General features: G+C 37.8%; 1 protein-coding gene across 3 annotated transcripts in view; it reads right to left on the bottom strand.

Annotated features, from left to right (window-relative positions):
• LOC120861314 (sentrin-specific protease 1) overlaps positions 1–23,780 on the bottom strand; it is a 52,041-nt gene that overhangs the window by 3,140 nt on the left and 25,121 nt on the right. For all 3 annotated transcript variants that reach the window (XM_040236949.1, XM_040236948.1, XM_040236950.1), the window contains exons 7-16: positions 23,403–23,506; positions 23,034–23,320; positions 21,564–21,618; positions 15,931–15,969; positions 14,867–14,951; positions 14,488–14,643; positions 13,329–13,460; positions 2,407–2,610; positions 1,296–1,375; positions 392–476 (exon numbers count right to left, since the gene is read on the bottom strand). In XM_040236949.1, coding sequence (XP_040092883.1) covers positions 392–476; positions 1,296–1,375; positions 2,407–2,610; positions 13,329–13,460; positions 14,488–14,643; positions 14,867–14,951; positions 15,931–15,969; positions 21,564–21,618; positions 23,034–23,320; positions 23,403–23,506 — 1,227 coding nt within the window. The remainder of the gene's footprint in view (positions 1–391; positions 477–1,295; positions 1,376–2,406; positions 2,611–13,328; positions 13,461–14,487; positions 14,644–14,866; positions 14,952–15,930; positions 15,970–21,563; positions 21,619–23,033; positions 23,321–23,402; positions 23,507–23,780) is intronic.

Here is a 23,780-nt window from a genome sequence, read left to right as displayed (position 1 = left end):
TGGTCCCCCACTCAGAATAACACAGGCTCAGAGAGCAAAAAATTCAGCGTCTCAGTCCAGCCTGTGCACTTCATGTTTATCACATAGGAGACTATCTGAGATTTCTATGATACCCAAGGGTGTAAAAGCTGGTCCCTCCCACAAGAGTCAAACAGCCTGCAAACATTTTCTCCCATAGATGAAAGTTTAGCAAAATAGCTGGGCATTTAGAAAACCTAGTTCTTCATAAGAAATACATTACTGATTTTCCCACAGATAGCTTACTCTACTCTATCTTCCCTGGCTGAGGTCAGGCCAGACACTTAGAAGGACGCCAGGGCCCAAGCAGTATGCTTCTTTTCTAACCAATACTCTAATCTCAGGATTTCCATCTCACCAAGATGAAACGTACCTGGCTTTTCTTGCTGAAGAGCTGCCAGCCATTGGTATCAAACTCTTTTCTTTTCTTGTCAATGCTTTCTTGCTTCAGATATTGCCTAAGGTATTGGGAGAGAATGAGATGAGCTTGGGGAGCTGCCACTGCAAGAATGGGGCTGACAATCCTCAGGAAGAATTTTCTTCTGCCATGTCTAAGGAAAACAGTATATATTGCTGGACAGGGAATCTTTAGAACTCCCATAGTTCATGCCCACTCTGTCAGCTCCAGAGAAGCAAGACCTCTGACTTCAATACTCAGGGTCCTTCTTCCTACTGTCCCCACTGAGGAATGAGTTTTGATCTTTTCCTTGGTTTATATGGTCCTTTAGAATTCAATCTAGTGGAAGGAAAATGTTTCTCTAGCAATGCTGGGGTATATATTTATTTATAGTCTTGATTCTTCTGTATAAAAATTCAATCCAAATCAATTAATCCACCTCATGGAACCCACCCCCTCCTGGCCACAGACATTTTGGAAAGAGAAACAGGTGGAATGTAAACCAGATTTGCATTCTGGTTCCCAGTTGAGCCATTAAAGTAGGACCTGAGCAAATCAAAGTCACCTCTGTGGGTCTTGGTTCCTTTATCTGAAAAATTAGGAGGTTGGGGTAGATGACTTCTAAGTAGTTTCTGTATCTATATGTCTATATCCAGTCTTTATTTTCCTGCACTGGGACAGTAATTATGCCCATCAGGATGTATTTTGGGTATTATTATATTATTATTAAACTTTACTTAGATGGAAAATACCCATCTTAATCAATATAAAGATTTCCTTTATTAACCACTCCATTGAAGGTATCAGAGAATTGAGTTCAACAGCTAGAAAAACAACATATATCCAACACCAAACTCTTCATCTTCAACTCCCTACTTACAAGAGGATTCTGCAGGCTTCATTGTTTATCCCACCCATAGAGTCGTAATAGGTAATATTCTTCTTTCTAAAGTCCACAACCTGGGAATAAAAAAAAAATCTGTGTGTTTATGAACTGAAGAAAATCTCAGCTTTTCCCTTCCCTGGAACTTGGAACCTTCTGCCAGATTTCCTATGAAATCATGACAAGTTTGATGGATACTTAGCATTATACCATGCTTCATCTGCAGAGGAAAGAAGAACAGGGTGATTATTTACTCAGAACTATGCTGGGGGCTGACTGACTAATTGCCCTGAAACCCTTTTCTAGTTTTCAGGGTCTCCATTTGCAACAGAGGCAACAGTGAAGACACGACGTGCTCTTCAGAGAATGTAAACTAAGTGAGATCATTTCCACACATTTTCAGAAAGATGGTAAAAGATTCTAGGTTTTGTTTCTTGGAGAATTTCCTTTAGACTTAATGCTTTTCAAATACAATTCAAAACAGGCTGTAACTTGTATACTTTTATTAATATATAAAGCTAATGTATCCATGTTCTCAGAGTCATGTTTGTGTTAGTTGCTCAGTCATGTCTGACTCTTTGCAGCCCCACAGACTGTAGCCTTCCAGGCTCCGCTGTCCATGGAATTCTCCAGGCAAGAATACTGGAGTGTGTAGCCATTCCCTTCTCTAGGGGATCTTCCTTACCCAGGGATTGAACCTGGGTCTCCCGCATTGCAGCCAGATTCCTTACTGTCTGAGCTACCAGGGAAGCAATAATAAATTATCAAGTATGCAAGGCAAATCATGATTAGGCAGAAAATAATGGTCACAGAATCTGAGTTGGCATCATCGTTAAGAAGTCACTTTTTCTCCCCATGTGTTCCTTGCCTTTAGGTTGCTTTGACTATAACTCCATTTTTAAGTATTTCCAGAAAAGAAAATTTCATAGCTGTTTTCAAAGTCTAAGTATCTCCCACTCTTGACAGGGAGTTTGCTAATCTATCCAATTTTTAGATAATTAAATGCTACTCTTTCAACCATCTACGTAGAACTAGTATTCATTGCTCTCTGTGTATTCTATTATATAGACTTCTTTTAAATTTTATCAGTAATAAAAGAGGCACTCACAGCAAGACACCAGTGCACTCCGAGATGAATAGGCACCAAAAGAATGTCAACAGAAAAGACATCCACTTTCTTTGTCCAACGTTTCACTGCTTGATAACCAGCCGTTTTTAACTTAGTAAAAAAAAAGGTATTAAATGCATGTACACTCGGCAATCCCTTCTCTTTACTTCGCTCCATCAGCATATTCATGTAGAAATTGATGATCTGTGGAAAGAAAGTATATATATTAAAATAGATACTCCAGCCTTTCAAAGCAGTTGTGTTGTAAGAAGGAAACACAGTTGCTATACTGCACAGCATAGCCTAGTTCCCTAGTCAACTCAGTTATGACCTCAACACCCAACAGCCTAATATCCCTATATCAAATTCTGACTAGAAAAGAGGGGGACTGAGGTGGTTATAAACAGTGAAAACATAAAAGGCTGATACATATATATATGGTTCAGGATACATTTGGGAAGATGTTGGCCAGACTTGTAGAAGTCTGAAGATCAGGTTAAAAAAAAATTGGAAAATGAGGAGGAAGAAGTAGTGTAAGATTAGAGTCGGAGAAAAGGAAAGGAAGGAGTATGTGCAGGTACACATTACAAGCAGGAGTTTAGCAAGGTAAACATCAGCAGTTCCTTTAGTCTGCTGGGACTGTGCAAGCAACTTAAATAAACTCTGAGCTCAGAGTCTAGTGTTAATAAAAACTAAGATTAGTAGTTCAATCCTTCTATGTAGGTCTCCTGATTTTGCACAAAGATAGAAAACTCTGCCCCATGACTTAAGACTGTATTTTCAGCCTAACAAGTTACTTAGCAGAAGCAAACTGTTTTGGTCTCAAGTAGAACTGAGTGACAGAATAAACTATCAACTATATTGGAACAACATCTCTAAACTTGTAGTAGCTTGGCAACAACACCTTTATCCAGGCAGACATGGATATACTATAACCTACATTACGTAAGCTGAAAGTAAAACCACAAACATGAAGAGTCAAGTTTTCTCCTAGAATCTATAAGGTTAGCTGCCTTATATTTGTTGATTCCACTTATTTCTTCAATATCAAGTATGAGTGAAAGAAATTAAAGCCCTTGACATGGGAGATGTGTTAATGAAACGGTATGTTCTCTAATAGTGACTGCATTGTCCACAGTTCCTTTAGGTCTAGGACCCCTTGGTATTAAAGCCTCAAAGTTACTGTGCCGGAAGTTACTGCATACTTATGTGGCCAGCTGAGGTCAGGCCAGTGTCTGTCAACTGCAAGGAATGAATGGGCTAACTGATCCAAAGCTTGGAAATATGACTAAGAAAACAGGCACATTTTTCAGAATGCTTTTTGGGGAATGGGAAAACACCCCTGTCCTTTGACAAATATTTACACACTAAGATGCCAGAGCAGTGAGCTACTGCCCAACAGTAGGCAACTACATACTGGGTAGGCAGTAAGGAACACAGCCAGGAACACACCGGAGCGTGGTCTAGACTAGAGAAAGGGCCTATAGATGAGGATGCCTAGGCAGCTGCAGGGAAACCACATTCACCAAGAAGGAGCACTCTGAGGGTGGTGGGAAGGAAAGTCAGGACTGAAGAAAGACACTGTTCTTCCTGCATCTCTGAAGATAGAGCAATAGGCTCAGGTTGTGGTTGATTCTCTCCCTAGTATGATGCCCAACAGAGCTCAGTTATATAAAACAATGATAATGAATTAGGGCACAATTAGGATTGTAGGTTTCTCCAATTCAGGTTTTTAATCTCACTCTATCCTTGAGGTTAATGGTGCTAAAGGATGCTTGCAGGCTTGTGAAGGCAGCCAGGAATGCAGGAGGATCTACCTGCTCAGCAAGCACAGATTTCTTGGCTATAATCTACATCTTCCGGTGAGAGAAAATTAGCAAAAAGGGATTGATTCCTCTGGTATTCTATTCCATGACATTACCCATGCCATGAGGCTAAACCCTTCAATTCAAGAGGTGAAGCGAATAGGCAGACAACCTGTCAATCACTATAAGCCAAACCCTCCATGGGGGCAGATAAGTTAAATACTGCAACAGGCAATAAGGAGGTGGAAGGAACCAGAGAGATAAGGACAGCCAAGCACATGAAAGCCACAGAGATATATCTCCCCCAGGTGCCCATCAGAAGGGCATATCTGGGATCATTACCTTGAAGTGAAAAGGGTGACATAAATGAACGTCATGCTACATACAACTATCCTATTTTTCAGGGGGAAAGAGTGCCAAAAACCAATTACGCTTAGCTGTGCCTACATAGCCTGAGTTGCTTGGTTTCTTATGTTACTTTATTTTGTTATTTTGATAGAATGGACCTCTAAAGTTAAAGACCAAGCCAGCTGAACAGGAACAGAGACCTAGTGATCAGGGCACCACACTGAGAACCCCTCTTCTCTGCTTTACTTCTCCCTCCCACCAAGGCTTCTCCACTGTGAGGGAAATGGCCTCCTCCAAAGTCAGCTCATTACTTAGCTCTAGGGAGTGATCTGGGCTCTTTTTCATTTGCCCTGCATTCTAGGAGGAGGGGGCTTGGTGGCCTCACTGTTCCCTCCCATTAGCTGAGGATGTGTAACCTGACATCTGAAGCAGAATTTAGATCCAAGTTTCTCTCCTCAGTTTTTCAGCTATCACTCAGTCCAAATAAGGAAAATTGCCATAGTTCAGCCAAGACACAATCACACTAAAAAAAAAAAAAAAGCTAGAAGTTAGAAGAACAAAAAGAATCCTACACATCATCTCACAGAGGAGGGCTCAAGATGAAGGAAAAAGAAATGAGAGAAGGGATCACAGTGTCTAAGACGAAAGAGAAGCAATGATGGTCAGAGCAGTCGTTTGTATTTTGTGACGGCAAGGGTCCCTCCCCTCCTGTGGTAGAGTCTTTCTGTACTTGGGACTCTTCTTAGCTCCAGAAGATCTTGAATTCCCTTTGGAATTGGGGACGAAGAGTAACAAGTCTGTTTGTCTGTGCCTACTATTTGTCTTGCACTTGCCACTCTTTTGGAGGCCCACACTTGCCTCTGCTTGCTGCAGTCCCTGGTGCCTAAAGAACTGCCTTTCCTGCTGCCTTCATAGCCTTCTCCGTGAGCGTCTACTTGTCTATGCAATCCTGTTTGGGGGTGGAATGATTGTTTATGGTGTCTTGTTCCTTTGTGATTTTATGTGAAGAGCTGCCAGGCTAAGTTGAAAAAAGTGTTTCTTTAAAAGAAAAGTCTACAATGTTTTCAAACTTAGTACTCAATCCTTTGCCTGTATGTTACCACAAGGACACAAATGACTACTGCTATTTGTACCCTTCTCAAGCAGTAAACCAGCCAAACTATTGTTTTCTCGTGCATTTAGATGTAAAATACATCACCAACAGTAAAGTCTAACTTTTAACCCTTCCCAATTTCACAAACTGAACCCTTACAACAGACTTTGGAAAAAAGTGTTCTAAAAGTCCTGAGCATGACAGTGTTCTGAAGCAGAGATCAAGATAACTTTTAGAAAAGAAAAAGCTGTTTTCCTACTTTATCCCTCCAGACTTTCCCCTCTACCTCCTCATTCTTATTTTTAAATTAGACTTATCTGCCGGGGGCCAGCGTGACTTGTCAACCACAAACCCAGAAAGACTAATTAAGCAACAACCTCTGAATGTTATAAATCAGAAGGTCACTCACTCCTAAGACCTAATCTAATAATACTATAGAAACCAAGATAGAAGACTTAAGGGAAGCTCTGAGTTATGGCATCCCTCACTGTGCCCAGGACTTTTCTCAGACGCAAATTAAAGTAACGAACAATTAGAATTACTGCAAAAGTTTTAGAGAAAGACAGGCAGCATCTACTTTTATGGAGTCATGACAACTGTAATTACTATTCTCCCTGTGACCTGACATAAATCCCTAGTTTATCAAAAGGACTAGTTCTATTAAGAAACACTTTAAAGAGGTAATCATAATGATGTGGAATCGTCCAATGAGTCATGTTAGAAAGACTACACTGTAACTTCCACTCTGATCATTAGCATATGGGAGACACCATCATATTCACTTAACTAATTTATTTCATCTTGTCTATTTTTCTTCCCTTCTGACTCAATTAGTTTTTATTTCCTAAGAAAAATCTATTTCCTGTGCTAGGTTTGTCTAGCTGAGTTTAATGTTTTATAGGCTGCTGCTTCTCTTACTGAGCATCACTTAGATTTAACATCTCCTTGGAAGCAATAATTGAGACAGAGGTGCTGAAATCTTCAACATTCATACTTAGGTATGAATTTGTCTCTTTTCCCTTCCAGTTTTTTCAGCTTTTAGTTAGTGTATTTTGAAGTTCTGTTATTAGGTGCATACATACTTACGTTGTTACTCCTTTTGATGAATTTCCCCCTTTACCATTATGAAATGTCTATCACTGGTAATATTCCTTGTTCTGAAATCTACTAGTGTGATATTAATATAGTTACTAGACGGAGGAGCCTGGTGGGCCGCAGTCCATGGGGTCGCTAAGAGTCAGACATGACTGAGCAACTTCACTTTCACTTTTCACTTTCATGCACTGGAGAAGGAAATGGCAACCCACTCCAGTGTTCTTGCCTGGAGAATCCCAGGGACGGGGCAGCCTTGTGGGCTGCCGTCGATGGGGTCACACAGAGTTGGACACGACTGAAGCGACTTAGCACCTTTCCTTTGTTTACTGTTTGTATGGTATGTTTTCTCCACCCTTTTACTTTTAACCTATATGTGTCTTCACATTTAAAATGTTTTCTGTAGACATATTTTTAAATCTAATCTATAATTTCTGCCTTTTAACTGGATGCTTATACTGTCCAGTATGGCAGCCATTAGCCAGATGTAACTCTTGAGCGCTTGAAATTTGACTAATTCAAATTGTGTTGTAAGTGTAAATGCATTCTAAGTGTAAAATACATATATTTTAGAGAAGGCAAAATATACCATTAATAATATTTTAACATGTATTACATGCCAAAATAAACATATTTTAGATTTATTGGGAGAAGGCAATGGCAACCTACTCCAGTATTCTTGCCTAGAGAATTCCATGGACAGAGGAGCCTGGTGGGCTACAGTCCATGGGGTCACAAAGAGTCGGATACGACTTTGCCTGTGTGTACTGAACTGTAACTTTCTCCAATTTTAAAGGAAAACTGGAGAAGGAAATGGCAACCCACTCCAGTGTTCTTGCCTGCAGAATCCCAGGGACGGGGGTGCCTGGTGGGCTGCCGTCTGTGGGGTCGCACAGAGTCAGACGTGACTGAAGCGACGCAGTAGTAGTAGTAGTAGTAGTAGTGGGTTAAGTAAAATATATTATAAAAATTAGTTTTACTTGTTTCTTTTCCTTTTTTAAAATGTGACTATTATAAAACTTTAAATTACATATATGGCTCACATTATATTTCTACTGGGTATGCTGAATTTGGTCATTTACATTTAATGTATTGAGATTGTTGTTGTTTAGTCACTAAGTCACGTCCAACTCTTTGTGACCCCATGGACTGGAGTCCACCAGGCTCCTCTATCCATGGGATTTCCTAGGCAAGAATACCAGAGTGGGTTGTTATGCCCTCCTCCAGGGGACGTTCCAGACCTAGGGATTGAACTTGAGTCTCCTGCACTGACAGGCAGATTCTTTACCACTGAGCAACCAGAGTATTGACATGGTTGGTTTTAAATCTACCATCATGTTCTTTTTTTTTCTGTGTGTCTCATCTGTTCTTTGTATCCTTTCTCTGCCTTCCTTTGGCTTGACTATCTTTTAATTGCATCTAATCTCCATTACCAGCTTCTTAAAATACCTCTTTGTTTTTTACTGGTTGCTCTAGCATTTATGTCTGTAACTTACTGTAGTCCATCTTCATAAAACATCATACAACTTCATACATTGTGCAGGAATCTTAGACAAGTACATACTTTCATTTGCCCCCCCTTTTGTGTTATGATTATCATATATTTTACTTTAACATGTTATAAACCCTACATTGTTGTTGTTTTCTTTTTTATTTGACTAGTCCCTTGTCTTCCAGAGATAATAAATGATGAGAGCATTTTCACTGCTTTTCATTCCTTGTGTAGATTGAAATTTTCAACTCACATTTTTCCTCTGCCTAAAATATCCTTTAATATTTCTTAAAGAAGAAGTCCGCTGGTGATGAATTCTTCAGCATTTGCTTGCCTAAAATAGTATAGCCTTATTTCTTCAAAGATATATTTGCTGGTATAGAATTTAGGTTGACGGTTTTCTTTTTCCTTCAGTATTTTAAAGATGTAGCTACACTGTCCTCTGGCCTACATGGTTTCTGACAGATCTTGGTTCCTCTGTATATAACATGTCTCTTCTTCTGGTTGCTTTTTTCATTATTTTTCTCTTTATCAGTGGCCTTTAGCAATTTGATTACTATACATTTCAGTATGGTATTTCTCTTTCTTGGGGTATGCTGAATTTCTTGAATCTGCCAGTATGCTTCCAAATCTGGAAAATCTCCCACCATTATTTCTTTAAACATTTTTTTCTGATACCACTTAACACCCCATCTTCCCTTCTGGGACTTCAATTACATGCTTAGACTTGATACTGTCCCTGAGCTCACTAAGCTCCAGTCATCTTTTTTCAGCCTTTTTTCTATTTCACTTGGATGATTCATACTGCTCTATTTTCAAGGTTACTAATTTTTCCTTCCACAGTATCTAAACTGTTAATCTCATTTCATGTATTTTTAATATCAGATACTGTATTTTTCATCTCTAGAAATTCAATTTGGATCTTTTTTTATATTCTCCATTTTTTCCCCTCATAATGTCCACTTTCCTCTACTTACCTGAACATGTGGAATATTATTTATGGTATCTGTTTTAATATCTTTGTTGGCTAATTCTAACATATTTTTCTTTTCTGGGTATTTCTATAGTGATTGTCTTTTTCCCTTTGTTATATTTTTCTTCTATTTCATGCCTGGGAATTTTTAATTAGATGCTAGACTTTGTGAATTTCAATGTTGTTGGGTTCTGTTGTTACCAGAATTTGTTGTATTCCTTTAAATATTGTTGGGTTTTGTTCTGTGATATAGTTAAGTTACTTAGATCAGTTTCAAGCTTTTAAGACTTATATTTAAGCTTGTTACCATGGGTCCAGAGCAGCCTTTACTTTAGGGCCTGCCTGTCTGGGCCCACTCTTGAGGCAGTGCCCTTTTGAGGACTTGCTACTCAATGCTCTGCAACTCTTCTACTCCAGCTGGTTGGGACATAAACTGTTCTTGGCACCTGTGTTAGCTCTCAGGCTTGTTATGATTTCTTCTTTCTGGTGGTTCTTTCCACAGCCACTGGTAGTTTCTTGCCATATATGTGCAGATCAGTACTCAGCCAAAGATTCCAGGGGGGCCCTCTGCACACCTCTGGAGCTTTCTCTTTGTTCAGCAACTTCCCCACCAGTATTTATCTCACAAACCTTAGCCGCTTTGGCCTCCATGAACACTGTCTCCTCTACTTAGCAAGACTGCCAGGCCCTGCCAGGTTTTTACCAGCTCTCTCCCTTTAGCACACCACCCCAGTAAGCTGTGGGAATCATAGGTTCATGCTTTTCACTTCCGTCTTCTTAGGAATCACTGTTATCCAGTGTCTGAAAATTGTTGTTTCAGGTGTTTTATCTACTGTTCTATTTGAGAGAATAAATCTGATCTACTTTATTCTATCAAGACCAGAAGATGTCAAATTTATTTGTATGCCTAAATAATTTTCACATATTTCTAAATTTATCTGATGCTTTATAAAACAACTATTGGGCCCTCTAAGAGCAGAATTAGCAGGCCATAAAGAGAAACACAAAGCCTAAAGTAGTCCTCACTTCAGGATTATTAACCTGAAATCTTAGAGTTGGATTCCATAAGTTATTCAACTCTATCTTCAGGAAATAATACACAATTTCTGTTTGTTATTTCAATTGACATTTACTTAAAAATACTTCCTTTTGTTTCTTAACTGTGACTTTCAATCTACTTTTGCAACTAATTCCTCCTCTCTTTAACCCTGTCTTCCTTCCCTTAATTAGATATTTCTATCACTAATTACCAGACCTGGACTAGAAATCTCCATCTATATGTTCTCACCTTTCCAGCCTCATTTTGTAACTCTTTGTAAGGCAGCCAGTTCCCACATTCCAATTTTGAGAAATTTCATTTTCTTACAGTGAGGTACAATGTTAATACTCTCATTAGTCCTTTGAATTTGCACAGAATTTAGCTATTCACTGATATATAAATCCATTCTTGCAAATATGTTGGAAAGCTTATTGCAAGAACAGGCACTGTGGCTTACTCTTCTTTGAGCAAAACGACCTGAGAAAGAGTAGCCTAATGGCTATTTGTACATATCTCAAATATAGGACTTCTTGATTTTATTTTCCTTATAAGCTAAATCTGATCCCTTTCATTTCTAGGATCTTATATTCTTTGTCTGTAAAATGTCAATCACCTTTCTTGGGAGAAAACTTTAATGAAGTCTATAAAACTGACATGAGAACAAAACTAAAAGAAAGGCTATTAATGAAAATATCTATTTGAGGGAAGGAGACCAGGATTGAAGAGAGAGCAAATTACTTGCAAAATATTGAGAGTTCACAATTAAGAAACAATTAAGTATTTCAAAATGAGTGTGAATACTTAGGATATCTACTAATTCCCCTTCAGAATGTTATCAGCTTTTTAAGGGCAGTAACTCTGAAAGTGTGAGAAGTGTGGTACGTTGAAAATGATGCTTTTTAAAACACTTATTAAAGTTACTTATTAAAATAGTTCTCACTATCATCATGGACATGTGAACTGGCACCTGGTTTCAAAGTTAACATTATTCTCCACTCAGAAGACAAGGACTCCTTACAAAAGTTACGGGTAAATGTGGTAGAGATAAAGTAGACAAGGAATCTTTCCTTTCCCTTTTCTCTTCTAAATAATGTAATTTCCATTAACTTTGCTTGCTAAAAATCCTCTGGTAGACCCATGGAATGGAAAATATGTCCTGATGAACACTGCCTCTGTAAGGGAGCTCACTGAGGTAACTACCACAATACATACAGCAAGAACTCAGCTCATGTCCTGCTCACTGCTGCCCCCTAGAAGTTTTTGGATAATTTACAACAAACAAGCTGCAATCCCAATAAAATAACTGGGTCTTCCCCATTTAAAAGCAGCAGGTAAAAATTGGCAAGAGACCTCACATTAATATCTTCAAAGAAAAATACTTAATTGGTGGATACTTTTGACTGTTCTTGATTTTCATTTTGCTCTTTGATTTGGTGAGCTCTTTTTTTTTCCTATTATTTTGACCAATGTTCTAATACCACTATTCTGGGCCACAAGAAGCAAGAACTGTTTCCTGTAAAGCAAGATGGTATCTCAAACCATGCCTTCTTTACTATTCTTGGTCAAAGATATTATTCAAGGAGTGATGAACTTCTGAAATTTTATCTTATAAACTCACCAAAGGCAAAGAGAATGGGCTAGTTCAACAAATCCCACAGAAAATCAACCTACTGGACATGGTATATAGCTCTAAAATTCTATCTAATCCTGAAACAGGATCCAACTTAAGATTCTAAGGCAGTAGGCTATAACAGATAAGACCCAATGCTTGAATCTGAATCCTGGCTTGCTATTACAAAGTCATGTAACTTTGCAAGTTTCTTAATCTTTTATGTCTTATTTCTTCATCTATTAAGTGGAGATGATAAAACTATAGCATGCATCTCCAAGAGTTGTGGTGACTATGACATAAGCAAAACAAACAAATCACTTAGATTAGCGCCTAACATGAGGTAAATGTCCAACAGATGTTGGCCAAATATTAATATTTGGAAGGTCATACACATACAAGGCCAGGATACTGGTATCTGGAATATTTGGTTTTTGTTCCTTTGCTAAGTCAGGTCCAACTCTTTTGTGACCCCATGGACTGTGGCCCGCCAGTACATGGGATTTCCCAGGCAAGAATACTGCAGTGGGTTGCCATTTCCTTCTCCAGGGGATCTTCCTGACCCAGGGATTGAACCCATATCTCCTGCATTAGCAGAAGGATTCTTTACTGTTGAGCCACTTGGGAAGCCCCCTAGAATATCTAGTGCTTACTATATTGAGTATCTAAAAAGTTTCCATAGCGGTGAAACTTGAGTACACCCAAGATTTTAGGCAGGAATGCTCTTAGTAAGGAGGCAGGTTCTTAGGGAAAAATCCCAACCCAGTTCTCTTCTTTTGCTGTGAAAATATCCTTGTGAAATAAAACAGGCTCCTATAGGTTTAGGAATAGGACAGATCAGTTTGAAGATTCTAACACAAATAAGCTACATAAAATAATCAGAACATTCGGGAGCCAAGAGCCATAACACTTTTTAACTCAATACCTCAAATATTTAATAAAACTTCTTCAATGTCAGTTTAAAAAATATCATGTACAAATGTAGGCTATTTTAGAAAGCTTATCACTCATAATCTAAGTGACCTAAATACAGAGAGAAAGGGTAACAGAAATGGATTTCTATATGGAAATCCCAAAGTATTCCTTCATGTGCTGTAACATGGTCAGCTATTAAATATTTGCTTAACAAAAGATGTGAACTGCATGGCAGGTAGCTTAAAGAGAGTAAAAATACCAATGAGTAAATGTCTTCTCTATCAGTATCCAAATCTTTGATACATAAAAAGGTAAATCAGCAGTTCCCAGACATTAAGGTACATTAAAAAAAAAAATCACTTGAGATGTTTGTTTAAAATATGTATCTCTACCATACTGCCTCATACTTAGTCAGGAAAATGGAGAAAGCTATGACAGCTGATTCTGAAGCAGGTCAGCAAGGACCACACTTTAAGAAACAGTGAAATATATAATGCCTTTAGTCTGCACTTGATGTTCACTTTCTATTTGAATATAAAAACAAGTGTGAGATTACCTCATCGTTGAGCCAGTTAAGGTGATTTAGAGTTTGAATATCTTTGCGTGTGATGGTCAAGCGGAATGCTTCACTCAGAACTTCATCCTGGTTCCCATTACGAAATACATTCTTTATTTCTTTCTCCATTTCCTAGGGAACCAAGAAGTGTCAGAGATTAGGCATACATGGCCTCGGACGTACCCATTTCTCATCAAGCCCCATGCAATCCCCAGACTTAAATCAACCATTTACTCCTAACATTTTGGTTATTATTCCTTCCAGTAATCTGATTACTTCCTTTCATCCTAGCTCTTCCTCCCTTCTCTTTTTCAGCACATTTCAGACCCTTATTTCATATTATTTCTTGAGTCCGAAATAACTTTCTGCTATCAAATTTCCTAAGCCCATGAAAAGACCTAATTATATATCTTCAGTCCAAACAATTTCCTGAGAAACAGAATCTTTCTCAAAGGTAATAAGGAAGTAAAAGTAGTGATGTCTTTTAGACACATTTTCCCAGAAAAATTTGTGTTTTTTTTAATGTAAAAATGTAGAATTCAGCACAACTTTAGTGTTAATAAATGTGTTATACTTACCAGCTATATGACAGGTTTTCAAACAGAAGAATGAACTAAGAAACAGATTATTTTTCCATGTATGCAGACTTTTTAAATTTTTAAAAATTTCCAAATTTTTATGCTGAGTTTTTATTATTAAAAAAAAAAATAGTAAGGCTCAACTTACTATTTGATGTAAAAGTACTATACATATGCATTAAGTAAAAATGCACAAGAAATGAAACAAATTTACTGAATGCTTTTTCACTGAAATCACTACAAGTCACCCATAATTCTTTCCTGAATTTTCAGTAATCTTTGAAAAACAAAGCCAATATTGTTATGCAATACAAATGAAAGCAGGAGTATGGAATACAATTTAAATACCAGGTGATCTACTACTGTTTTTTTCCTGTCTGTTTTTTGGCTGCACCGCTCAGCATTTGTGATCTTAACTCCCTGACCATGGATCGAACACCCTGCAGGTGGAAGCACTGAGTCTTAACCACTGGACTGCCAGGGGAGTCCCTGGTCTATTACTTCTCTGTTTGAAATTTGTCCAAAGAATTCTCTCTAAACACAACACTTGCCAGTGTAGGAATTTATACTATATAATTTACCTCTGTAATTTCAGGAAATTCATCTTCGCTGTCAGTCAATTTATGACCTTTTTTCCCTGTTTCTTGGGCGATCGTGACCGGGATCTCCTTTTCAAGGGGCACACGCAGATGCAGTTCTACTGAATCGTGTACTGAATGTTCCTGTTCCTGCAGCCTCTGAAAGACAGACCTTCAAAATAAGCGGAGCACAGAAATCTACCACTTGTCTATGGACACTGAGCAGGACTAGCTGGACAGACTGAGAACACAGAGCAGAGCAAGGCTATGCTACTGTACTATCTTGCAATTCAACACCTTTGATTCCAAATTTAGGTAACCTTCCAAAATTAGTTTCAACTTGGATGTGCTATTCATTTATATCTCAAAAACACTTTTTTACCTGGTTTTGAAGCTGTAATGCCAGTGCTTTCTGCTCTTCAATCTGGCGCAATCTTTCTCGTGCTCGAGAATCATAAACACTAGTTCTAGGAAACAAAAAATGCAGACCACTTACTTAGCATCAAGAACACTGCTGATGCCCAATGAGCATTAAATATAAAACTCTCAGAGAAAAAGCCTAAAACCCTTATACTAACTTATCACTACACTTGCTTTAAGACAAAGTGAAACTACATGGTGTTACTGAAATTACCTTACTAGTTTTTTGAAATGATGAAAATTATTAGTTTGTTGCTAAACATGAACAAGTGACTTTTGTGGATATTTGTAAATGTGTAGTCTTTTTTTTTTTTTTTTTTTTTAAACCATGCTTCTAAAATTAAGGCGAAAGTGAAGCTTCATTCTGGAAATCCAAAAATGAGATTGAATCCCAAAGATGAAAATAATACAAAAGATGCGGGTTCCATTGCTGGTTGGGGAACTACGATCCCACACACCCTGGGACAACTAGGTCCACATGTCACAGCTACTAAGCCCATCTGCTCTGGAGCCTGTCAAGGGTAGAGAGCCTTCATGCCACAATGAAAGATCCCATATGACATGACAAAGATCTTGCATGCCATCACTTAGACCCGACACAGCCAAATAAATAAATATTAAAAAAAAAAAAATCTACCAGACCAAGGGATTTAGATAACCCAAAGTGAATCCTGGAAACTAGAAACTAAATCTTCAGTGATTCTGCAAACTCCAGAAATAATATCCAGTAAATTAGTTTTATTAATATGAAAATAAAGGCATTTATTTTCCTTTCTGTTTAATAGCTAACTGAAACATTTTTCCAATTCAATTTAGTTTCAACAACTGTTACAGATTTAATAAACCTGAGCACAGAAATGTTCCAACTCCAAAAAACTTTTAAAACTCAGTAACTTAGAAGTTATTTTATAAATAAATAGGAAATTTTTACTGACTAAAAATAGGTAGCAAGATTGGCTAATTGATTTCTTCTAACTGAAAAGAAAGTGATGAAGAGGCAAAATGATATTAAAAATAATTACTTACAATTCTTTGATCCACAGCTCTGCCTGGAAAAAAGTAGGACTATGGGCAGGAAAAGAAAAATGTGACAAATGAACAGGAGACTTAAAAGAATATCAAATATTTTCATCAAGAAAACAAATCATTTAAATAGTTTATACAAATGCTTTATAAGTATGTGATAAATAAAAGGATCTAAATTACATAAAACAATTCTAACTGGGAAGCAAAGGAAAACAAATATGAGTCATTTGCACACATATAGTTAAAAAGACGATCCAACATTCAGCAGAGAAATTTAGTTTAGCATGCTCCTTACTTGCAACAGAGACCAACATGATGTGAAAAATACATCATTGATCAAGGTAATATATTAAAACTAGAATGTTCCTCTTTCCAAATGGTTCAGATTGACAGATTTATTAATGGTTTAATAAAATATTATGGGTTGTTGGACTTTTTGTAGGTCTGCTTGAGTCAAAATATGTTCAACCATATCACAGTAGATACTGAAAATCCCCACTCACAGAGTAGTCCATATTAAATGGCTGATGAACCAATGAACCAATGTGGATAATTAGCAATACGACTTCCCTTCCAAAGATGAGAGACTGCTTTTATTCCATGCAGCTCTTGCTGACAACCCAAGGGATGAAGGCTAGCAGAGTCACAGGTATGCTATCTGTTCTAGAGCCTTTTTGCTTTTCTCAAACTTTCTTGTCATTGCTCATCTCCCCTCTAAGTGAAGGAGTTCTCACAGAACCAAATGAAAGGCAAGTGAGCACTTTTCCAAAGAAAACTTTCAGATATACAGAACAAGTTAAAAGAGTGTCAAACTGAAAGTTAAGAGACTGGAATCTCTTAGAGCTGCCTTTGATTAGCTTTGTGACTTTGAGCAAGTCACTTCCCTTTACATGGGCCTCAATTTCTGGGTTTGTAAATATGGAGATGAGAGTCCCTTTCAGTTTTTAAACTTCTACAATCTGTCCTGTAAAGGCAAAAATAAGGGCTCAGAGATAATCCTTTGTTCCTAAGCCTAACTTCTGAGAATCAGTATTCCCAGTAACCCTTAGTTTTGGGCTTTAGTGATAAAAATGCTGTTCTATTACCTATTCACTGTCACTGAGGTCAGTAAGAGGAGAACACAGAGAAGGCAGCCTATCTCCTTAATGCAGTCAACAACTGATGTAACAGCCAAGAAAGAAAGTCAGAGACCAGTGGAAGCACTCTGAGAGACTACTTAGTGTGTGATACTAAAAATAAATGAACGTGAGAACACATCTATTGCACAATATGATGACGTGACAAGCAATCACCCAGAATTTCATGGTACTAGATCATGCTACTCAAATCTGCTCCCCATGAAAGTGAAAAAAAAAAAAAGTCGCTCAGTCATGTCAGACTCTTTGTGACTCCATGGACTAAACAGTCCGTGGAATTCTCCAGGTTAGAATACTGGAGTGGTAGCCTTTCCCTTTTCCAGGGGACCTTCTCAACCCAGGGATTGAACCCAGGTCTCCTGCACTGCAGGCAGATTCTTTACCAGCTGAGCCACCAGAGAAGCCAAGAATACTGGAGTGGGTAGATTTCCCTTCTCCAGCAGATCTTGCTGACCCAGGAATAAAATCAGGGTCTCCTGCACTGCAGGCAGATTCTTTACCAACTGAGCTATCAGGGAAGCCCAATGCTCCCCATATTAGAATATAAACTTGATGAGGATAGGAATTTTTGTCTTTTGTATTTACTACTGTATCCTCTGTACCAAGAATAGTGCCTGACATCTAGCAGGCACTCAATATTTGTTGAATAAATAAATAATGTAAAGGACAAGCACTTCTCTTTAATGCATCAAGGTATCTATTGGCATAGGAAAGCAACACACAGAAGGAAAAGCAAAATCCCTTTGCTTTTCAGAGATTACACATTACTTCTCATATAACTGATGCAATAAGCACCTACTTATTGCTTTGTGTACAAAACTCTCTTAGAGAGGTTTTATGTATTGGCAAAGCCTTATGATAATCCACAAATTATTAAGCCTCAATATAATGTGTAATAGGGAAACATTACTTATACTGTACAGAAAAGGAAACTGAGTTTAAAAGAATAATTTGCCCTGGAAGAGTCAGGGTTAGAAACTACTTCAGTCCAATTCCACAGACTATGTTGTATTATTGTAAAATGTCTTCTAATAAACCAAAGCATTAAGCCACAATGGAGATGATGAGTATTTGGACTACTCAAGACAGTATTTCAGGCTTTCTAGGAAATTTGTTATTTAACAAAGATTTATTTACTATGTACTTTTAATGCGCCACATGCTATTATTGAAAGCAGGAGGTGGTACAAAGATATTAGTAACACAAGGTACAGAGACAGAAGTACTGGAGGAAAAGACTAACGATATCTAGAGAAGCCAGAGAAATGTCCTGAGGAAAAAACCAACACCTGAGTCAGAGTTTAAAAAGCAAGCTAAGAGTGTAACAAGTAGACAAGGAGAGAAAGCAAACTCCAGGCAGAAGGGGAAGAGTTGGAATGTATAACAACACAAAGGCATAAAATGCACGGCATATTCTGGGAAATAAGGGCAGATCTTCATTGCTGGAACTTAGCTGAGAGGCAGTGGTGGGAGATTAAGGAGCCAATCAACCAAGCCTTGAGAGACCAGGCTCCAACTTTGATAGACAGCATCATCCAGTGAGCCTCACTGAAGACTACTTCTCATCCATCTCACTGTTCAGTCATCAGTAAAAGAAATTCTCCATAAAGGAAAGACAGACTCAGTAAAGAAGAACTGAGAGCACTCATTATATGAAATCAACTTTTTCCCAAGAAAGAACACCTATTTTTGTGCATACATATAGAACACTTTTATAAGTGTTTTATCTATAAGTTTACCTTCACAACAATTCAATAGTAAGATATTAATACTGGCATTTTATTGATAAGGAAACTAAGGTTTAGAAGAGTAACTTGTTCAAGCCTGGAAAAGGCAAGATCGGAACCCAGGTCTAACTCAAAAAAACCCCCCAAAACTATAAAGAATCTAAACTGTAAAGTCTCCTTGAGAAACTATACTAACTAGAGAATACTTTCTTTTTGAGAATACTTTTAAAATATCCAAAAAGTTTAGAACATACTGGGAAATTGCAAAGATATAGGGGAATTGAGATAAGAAAGAATATCTTATTATCCCTAATTGTTTCAATGGAAAATTGATAATATTATTATCCTAGCAACTGATTGCCAAGGCCCCATATGGCAGACATAGCAATCTAAGTATTAACAGTAACCTACTGGGTTACAATACTGGTTCAGCAATACATGAACTGTGAACTTCCAAATGTTCAAGCTGGTTTTAGAAAAGGCAGAGGAACCAGAGATCAAATTGCCAACATCCGCTGGATCATGGAAAAAGCAAGAGAGTTCCAGAAAAACATCTATTTCTGCTTTATTGACTATGCCAAAGCCTTTGACTGTGTGGATCACAATAAACTGTGGAAAATTCTGAAAGAGATGGGAATACCAGACCACCTGACCTGTCTCTTGAGAAACCTGTATACAGGTCAGGAAGCAACAGTTAGAACTGGACATGGAACAACAGACTGGTTCCAAATAGGAAAAGGAGTACGTCAAGGCTGTATATTGTCACCCTGCTTATTTAACTTCTATGCAGAGTACATCATGAGAAATGCTGGGCTGGAAGAAGCACAAGCTGGAATCAAGATTGCCGGGAGAAATATCAAAAACCTCAAATATGCAGATGACACCACTTTTATGGCAGAAAGGGAAGAAGAACTAAAGAGCCTCTTGATGAAAGTGAAAGAAGACAGTGAAAAAGTTGGCTTAAAGCTCAACGTTCAGAAAACTAAGATCATGGCATCTGGTCCCATCACTTCATGGGAAGTAGATGGGGAAACAGTGGAAACAGTGTCAGACTTTATTTATTGGGGCTCCAAAATCACTGCAGATGGTGATTGCAGCCATGAAATTAAAAGACACTTACTCCTTGGAAGAAAAGTTATGACCAACCTAGATAGCATATTCAAAAGCAGAGACATTACTTTGCCAACAAACATCCATCTAGTCAAGGCTATGATTTTTCCAGTGGTCATGTATGGATGTGAAAGTTGGACTGTGAAGAAAGCTGAGCACTGAAGAAATGATGCTTTTGAACTGTGGTGTTGGAGAAGACTCTTGAGAGTCCCTTGGACTGCAAGGAGATCCAACCAGTCCATCCTAAAGGAGATCAGTCCTGAGTGTTCTTTGTAAGGAATGATGCTAAAGCTGAAACTCCGATACTTTGGCCACCTCATGAGAAGAGTTGACTCATTGGAAAAGACTCTGTTGCTGGGAGGGATTGGGGGCAGGAGAAGGGGACAACAGGATGAGATGGCTGGATGGCATCACCGACTTGGACATGAGTTTGGGTGAACTCTGGGAGTTGGTGATGGACAGGGAGGCCTGGCGTGCTGCGATTCATGGGGTCGCAAAGAGTCGGACACGACTGAACTGAACTCAACTGGATTACAGAGGAAGAAATACTTGGTACCTCTCAGAGGGGTTAAGTTTCATACAGAAGATCACATCTGAACTGAGACTTAAAAGATAAGAAAAAGACTACTGCTTGATAGACAAGTTGAAGGGGGAGAAGGGGAACATATCAGGCAGAAGAAACACTTCACATATTCATGTGAAAGTATGAAAATACCTATCATCTTGTAAGTCAGCATAAAATAAACACATGAAAGCATCCAGTATTTTGCACATGGCTCCTTCTTTCACCTCCATTGTGTTTCTCCTCAAATGTCGGCTTAGCGAAAACTCGTCATGACCATCTAGATAAATGGCACTCCCAATCCCCAGTCTGTATGTTACCCTGCTTTATTTTTCTTCATGGTACTTATTACCACCAGGTATACGTATATTTAATTATTTGTTATTATTTGTCCCCCATCCCTCTCCTTTGTTGTTGTTTAGTCACTAAGTCATGGCCAACTCTTTGTAAGTCCATGGACTACAGCGCGCCAGGCTTCCCTGTCCTTCACTATCTCCCAGAGTTAGGTCAAATTCATATCCATTCATTAGGTGATGCTATCCAACCATTTCATCCTCTGTCACCCCCTTCTCTTCTGGCATCAAGGTCCTTTTGGTACAATTAGGATGTACACTTCTTGAGAGCAGGAACTTCATTTTGTTAACTGCTATTACCTCCAATGTCTGTACCAGTACCTGCACCCCTAGGCTATCAATAAATATTTGTTAAAGAAAAAATATATGACAGGAAGCAAGGCATGTGGAGGAAGAGTGTTGAATACCGTACTAGGAGTTTGGGCTTGATTCCACATCTTATCAGGCATTCTTGAGGGAGTTTAATGAACGATTAGATAAGCACTTTAGAAAGTTCACTCAGCAGAACTGAAGGTGGACTGACGAATAAGGCAAAGAATGAGTTAGAGAACACGGTAGAAAATGGCATGAAGAATAAAACGGAGGTTGGAGGAAAAAAGATCAATTAAGAAGTTACTGAAATAATTCAAACAACACATAAGAGTGGTCTGAGTTGAGGCTGTTTTATATTACTTAACTCTTAGTGAAGAAATTGTGATTAAAGAGAGGGAAAACAATGTTAATAATGTCCTTTAACCAAAGTTTACCTGGGAGTTGGAATCTGGGAGTCTTTCACTTTGAGTAAAATCACAGAGTCTGATCCTAAACAAAAAACACAAGAGCCTATCATTAACAAAATTCCACATGGCTGTACCTTCTAGATGTCTATAGCTTAAGTTCCCATACTTTGCTATATTCTATTTCCATAAAAATAACACAGCATAAGGATAAAGGAAAGATGGGAGAAAGACAGGCAGGTCCATTTTCACTGAGCCACAAATACGGCTTAGTGAAGAGCCTGTCTCACAAATAAAGCAAAAAAAAAAGTATATATGCCCTTCAGCATCTTCTCCTGGACTGTGCTTGTTCCCTGTGCTCCTTCCTTCTATTCCTGAGAAATAAGAACATGCCAAGATTTCTCAAAAGTCTTTAGTTCATGAACCAGTATGAGACTGAACAAGATGCAAGAGGGAAGGGAAGGAGGAAGGGAAGAGAGGGAAGGCAGAAAGAAAGAAAGCAACAGCTATGTGAGAAGCAGCAGAGTCCAAACAGTACAAATTCTAGCATTTATTTTCTATTGATAAAGGTAGGAATCATATCCTTCTAAAGCACTATGATTAGAATCTTATTTAGAATATTTAATAAATGGTATAAGGAAGTAACTAAACCATTCAATACTGTATATTTGTTCCAGTTTAGTTGTATCTAAGCATCTGACATAAAGTAAATGCTTCTGAAATTAAAGGCTTTTAATAATAATTCTCAGTAAATCACTTCACAAAATTTTAAGTTTCTGTGAATTTGCGTAGCCATATAATCACATCAACAATTTTTATCCCCAAGTGAGGCTTTTAAGAAAGTAAGGAACAGATTAAAAAACTTGTTTTAAGTTACATGCCTAAATACATACCATAAATACACACATCATACATACATAAAGGAGGGGAAAACTAAGCAAACAAACAAAAACTACCATAGCAAAACCTTTAATTTACTGGAATTCCAAGAGACTAAATATTTTGGTTAGCTGAAAGTTAGACAGAAAATTTTGTTTTCAAAACTTGCTGACAACCATTCCAAAATGCATAAACCTACTACACAGGTTTTATAAGTACTATTTATTTAAGAAATTTTACTTCAATCCTTAATTGATATTTCAAAACTCCTAGAACTTCAGAGTACTTAATTTTCATTGTAAAGTACTAGAAACAGAGAAAGTACTAAAGTAGGTGGGCTTAATATACTCTGACACAAGACTGTTCAGGAAGTTAACCTTTTAAATATTATATGAAATCATTTGCCTCTCAATCATTTGTAAGAAAAAAGTAAGCTATTTATATGTTTCATTTACTCATGGCATGGCTAACTGAATTAAATGTATTTAAGGTATCTTGTATCTTATATCTTAATTAAGTTACATGTGTATTACTACCTTGCCTATAATTCATACAGTTCTCATAGATCCAATAAACCATTCATTGGTTACTGAAACTATAGCTATACAATTCCATTTTTACCTTCAGATTCTGTATTTGAAGCTGGTAAGTTATTTGCCTGATGTGAAAGAGAGTGGTCATGTTCGGGTTGATGGACAGGATCAGAATCTTTGGATCCAAATGTACCAGCATCTGGGGTGTAAGCCGATAAGGAAAACACACTGTGGGACAATTGTTCCTGGGCAGTTAAAATGCTGGCAGATCCAGATGAAGAAGTATCAGAGCCAATGATCTGAGTTGCACAAGAGTTTCCATTTTTAAACAGTGGGTCTTTCAAAGTATTCTTACTGGAACTAAGACATCGAGACCTAGCAAGGAAAGAAAACAATTTCAACATCCAATAACAAAATGCAGAATAAAATTCATTTGAAATATGTTTCTGTGACTCACAGGTGTAAAGGAAAATGTGTGGTGGGTTTGGCTATAGAGAACCGCTTCCCTGTGATCATCTGTAGCAGCTGTCTGTAAATCTCTCGTTCTTCCTCTTGAACTGTCTATAAGAGAAGAAAAAAAAATCTTAAATACATTCAATGAGGCAATGTTTCTCTAAGTAATATCTAGACTCTCAGAGCTCTCTTAAAGCTCTGGCAGTGTCTTGATGATAATTAAGAATTATGGTTCATTAATAATATTCTACAAAATTATAAAGCACATATAAGAGAAGTGAGTGAAGCAAATACTTGACAGTGTATTTTGGAAAATTATGGGGCATATATGTAAATAGCAGCACACAGAAACTGTAGGATATGAAACTAGAAGGCCATTTTT

This window comes from Oryx dammah, unplaced genomic scaffold (genome assembly GCF_014754425.2).
Source record: "Oryx dammah isolate SB20612 unplaced genomic scaffold, SCBI_Odam_1.1 HiC_scaffold_11232, whole genome shotgun sequence".
Classification (NCBI taxonomy): Eukaryota; Metazoa; Chordata; class Mammalia; order Artiodactyla; family Bovidae; genus Oryx; species Oryx dammah.
The sequence above is the reverse complement of the archived record's forward strand: the minus strand, read 5'-3'. Positions and strand labels throughout refer to the sequence as shown.